Source organism: Poecilia latipinna, unplaced genomic scaffold (assembly GCF_001443285.1).
Source record: "Poecilia latipinna isolate Pla-1442-1.1 unplaced genomic scaffold, P_latipinna-1.0 Scaffold107, whole genome shotgun sequence".
NCBI classification, from domain to species: Eukaryota; Metazoa; Chordata; class Actinopteri; order Cyprinodontiformes; family Poeciliidae; genus Poecilia; species Poecilia latipinna.
The window spans coordinates 462526-466666 of record NW_015112723.1 but is presented as its reverse complement, the minus strand read 5'-3'; the positions used below and the strand labels follow the sequence as shown (position 1 = coordinate 466666).

General features: G+C 47.0%; 1 protein-coding gene across 7 annotated transcripts in view; it reads right to left on the bottom strand.

Annotated features, from left to right (window-relative positions):
- zmiz1a (zinc finger, MIZ-type containing 1a) overlaps positions 1-4141 on the bottom strand; it is a 146521-nt gene that overhangs the window by 7632 nt on the left and 134748 nt on the right. For all 7 annotated transcript variants that reach the window (XM_015027789.1, XM_015027784.1, XM_015027788.1 and 4 more), the window contains 9 exons: positions 3540-3675; positions 2727-2841; positions 2366-2586; positions 1550-1751; positions 1177-1458; positions 911-1087; positions 728-796; positions 450-615; positions 194-335 (listed from right to left, as the gene is read on the bottom strand). In XM_015027789.1, the coding sequence (XP_014883275.1) occupies positions 194-335; positions 450-615; positions 728-796; positions 911-1087; positions 1177-1458; positions 1550-1751; positions 2366-2586; positions 2727-2841; positions 3540-3675 (1510 nt within the window). The remainder of the gene's footprint in view (positions 1-193; positions 336-449; positions 616-727; positions 797-910; positions 1088-1176; positions 1459-1549; positions 1752-2365; positions 2587-2726; positions 2842-3539; positions 3676-4141) is intronic.

Sequence of the window (4141 nt, the reverse complement as noted above, 5' to 3'; positions counted from 1 at the left end):
TTTTTTTTTCCCCCAATTTTTCACTTCATTTTGTTTAAATAAAAAAAAAAAAAAAAAAAAAAAATCCACAGCAATACATGAAACTTTTAGGTAACAAAAATGTGAAAAGGTTAGGAAGAAACACACACTTTATACAGGTGAAGTGCACTAAGCTCATGACTAGTTTCTGTAACACGGCCGTGTTTAAACGTACCTCCACATGAGTGTCTGGTGGACGGAGGGTCGCAGATGGAAGACGTGGTTGCTGACAGCCAGGTTGTGCTCCAGGCGGAACGGTTCCAGCACCACCCCGTCCCTGACTGGGAAGGTCAGCCGCAGCTCCTCGTTTGGGTTGCCTAAAATGGAGAAACACTCTTTTAATCCTTGCATGTAAAAAACTAGCAGGGACAAAATAAATAAATACTCATAATATGTGAACCCCTTTGTTTTAGACCTGCTGCCTAACTCACCCGGAGGGGGCGGAAGTGCTGTCATATTTGGCTTCATGTCGGGTGGAAAGGGGGGTTTCACGTCCTGGTTTGGCGACAGATAAGGAGGAATACTGCTTCCTGGGGTCATGGGAGGAGTTGGGTTTCCAGGGACTGGAGAGTGTGGGTAGTTACCAGGCCTGGGGGGCTGCGACAGACAGGAAAAGTGCAATAATAAAAGTAAAATTACACGAAGTAAAATAATTTGTTCAGGGCACAGCTGAAATTGAATGGTCTGAAAGAAGGAAGTTAAAACACACCCCACTGCCTGGGTTATAGGAGTATCCGCCTCCAGTGAAGCTAGTGTTCTGACCATTGAATGGTTCTTGCTGTGGGCGTAAATAAAAACCAACGATTGTTAAAGTTCCCAGGCAGCTACAAAATAGTTTGACGCCAACTGTGGCAGGAAGTGTGGAAAGTAAAGCTGATGTGGGAAAGCTGACCTTGTAGTACTGGCTCATGGGCATGCCAGGGGGGTACTGTCCTTGACCCTGCTGCACTGGCATCCGCTGGCTGGGGTAGTTGGGGGAAGGCAGCGGCCTGGAGGCATTTGAGGGGTACTGTCCCTGCTGAGGCTGGAACTGGCTGTTTGGCCCGTACTGCTGACCCCCGTAACTCCCCTGGGTAAGGAAAGTCAAAGACATTCAAGTTGGAAACAACAGGTGGCGATATTCTGAAAGTGGTGCAGTTGCTCGAACGTTTCACTGACCTCCCCGGGATACGGCCTCTTCATCCCCTGCATGGGCATGCCTTGTCGGGGCCCACCAGGGTAACCCTGCTGAGGCATCCTCTGACTGGGACCTCCAAAAGGCCCCATGCCCGGTGTTCGAGCCTGGCTCATGCCCATTGGAGGGCCACTCATGTTGGGGTTGTTCATGCCTGAGCCCATGGCGGCTGGGTTCATACCTCCAGGAGGCCCTCGGGGGCCCGGCTGGTTCATGAACTGGCTGTTGTAGGCTGGTGCGGGGCCCATCTGGAACGACGGGCACATCTGGCGGGTAATAAAAGGTTTAAGTGTTAAACAGACTTTATTTGGGTGACAAGCAGGCAGATGGACAGATGTTCTCAGGCGGGTTCTGTACCTGTCCGTACTGGTTCATCTCTTTATTTTGCGTTTCCTGCAGAGCCGCCACGGTGGCAGTCGCAGTGGCCGTGGCCGTGGCAGCAGCTGCAGCTACGGCTGCAGCAGCAGCTGCGGCAGCAGGGGGAGTGAAGTCACCAGAGGGGCGTGTGTGTGTCGTCATTCCCATACCGCCAGGAGGGGCGCTCGGGCCACCAGAGTAACTAAATAAATAAATAAATAAACAAATCAATTGTTATGATAAAGTTGAATCAGTTTTCTGTTTGAGTATTAACACCTGACCTCACTTTTCACAGCTCTAGTCAGGCTCCCTACAAATCTACTTCAGCTTCAGTTGTATTGATGCTCTATGACAGTGTGGAGATCTGAGTACAGAATGAGTTTTAGCTTAGTTACGCATGGGCCCCCCCCCACCAGCAGACACACAGTGCACAGAAAAACAGTTGCAAAACCTGCAAAGCAGGCAAGGATACCTGAGGTTTTTTTTTTTTTGTGGTAAATTTTGTTTTAATGCATGTTATTCTCGCTCTGTTGTCCACCAATCAGTGGACAAGATCGGTTTCACAAGTAAGTATTGTCAATCACCCAAAGGAAGTTGAGGCTATCAATCTGCGCACCCCTAGAAATGCCCCCCCTGCCACTCACTAAAGCCCCTCAGAGAAACACGGTTTTAGCAAGTAGACATGAAAGGCGTGTTAAATTAAACATACAAATCTTTCTCTTCCAATCAAACCACAAACACAATTACATCCTGCTAATAGTAGCCTTGGCCTCTGACCCGCTGCCAAATAAATATTGGCTTGATTGAGTGTCTCACCTTCCACTGTACCCCCCAGGACCACCGGGGTAGCCGGGCCTGCCGTACATGCCCTGCTGCATGTACGACTGGCCGGATCCTCCTTTGCTTGGGAACTGCTGCTGCTGAGCGCTGAACTGAGGCGAACTGAGCCCTGCTGCGCTGGCCGACATACCCGATCCCATGTGGTTTCCCCCGGGATTCATGTGGTTGTTGCTGTTCGCCATAGGATTACACAGCACCTACAAACAGAAGCTCACTGGTTTCACAAAAATCATGCTTATAAAAGAGTGAATTTATAGCTCAAGTCTGCAGAACAAGACACACACGCACAAAAAAAGAGAAAAAAACAGAGAGAGGCTGTTTTGATATGGATGGATACCTGACTTTGTGACGTATTAGTCACACCCCACACTGTTGTAACCACGGACAGCGACCCTGGGGGCTGGTTGGTGTTCTGTTGCCAGGGTACAGAGTCATACGGAAATGATCCATCACTGGAAAACAGATAAAAACATTATTATTGTGGCGTTTTGAGGCAAGATAGCATACCAAATAATGGAGAATAAAAATCTTTCATTTATTAGACACAGAAAAGGAACCAAATACGAGCAATTCTTACAGCTGGGGAACAAAATCCTTGACACAAATAAGAAGAAGTGAGCAGGAATTTAAGTAATTTTGAATAAAACAAATAAGAGAGTCTGGTACATCGAATAAATAAACTGAAGTCTCTTGGGTAGAGACAAGTGGTCTGTGCGGAGGGGAGGGAAATGCTGTTTTTGGAAAGCAGTTTGTTTTCTCTCCGAGGTTAGTTCTTGGAATGGACGACATGTTCAATATTTCCTCATAAAAGGCACAATATTCCCCCAAAGATCCTCGGCGGAGGCAAACAGCACTCTTAGCTAATTCCAGGATTTTCTCTTAGAGGAAAAGAAAAGCAAGAGCACACAATGTTCCTCAAAAATATTACTTCACATCAATGCTGGTTTGCCTCTCCACCCCAAATAAATCCCCTCTTGCTCCTTCCTTGGTGATTCTGGCTCTTGGCAGAACAACAGGATTTTTTTTTTTTTTCCTTTACTTCATAGTTGATAGAATGTCTTGGTGTCAACTTTTTTTCTCCTTTTTTGTTCTTATTAACCATTCTCCTTTGTTCTTTTGACAGAAACACATTCTCACAAATGTGACTGACCTGTGTGTGAGGCCAGGCTTCATGTTGGTCATGCTGGGCTGCATGGGAACTTTTCCCTGTGGTTCGTTCTGCCTGTTCTTCTGATGACGCAGCAGGAGGAGACGGCCCAGCTCCTCACACCACGACGACAGCAGAGCTGCGTGAAAAGAACACACATATGATATAAACACGTTAGTCAACTCTGCATGCTTACGGAACAAGACATCGGCTCCGATTATTATATTTAAGGTTAACTACAGGAATCGATTTTAGTTCCCAATCCCAACACTGCACAAAGCTCTATTTTCCCCCCATTGTTTTAATTCTGTAATTTGGTCATTTGGTAATTTGTGAAGGGTCCGGAGTAGAGCCGCTCCTGAAACGAATCTTTGTTCCAACAGGTTCTCAACTCAGAGACTAATACATTCAGCTGATTTCTTTTTTATGCTGAGACAGATGATCCGTCTACTGTCACAAAAGATCACATAAACACAGTGAAGCTCACTTCATATAAATCTTAGCAATCTATCTAAATTAGCGGTTCTCAACGTGGGCGGTACCGCCCCCCAGGGGGCGTTCAGAGTACGGCAGGGGGCGCTGGCGGACATTTTTACAAAAGGGGG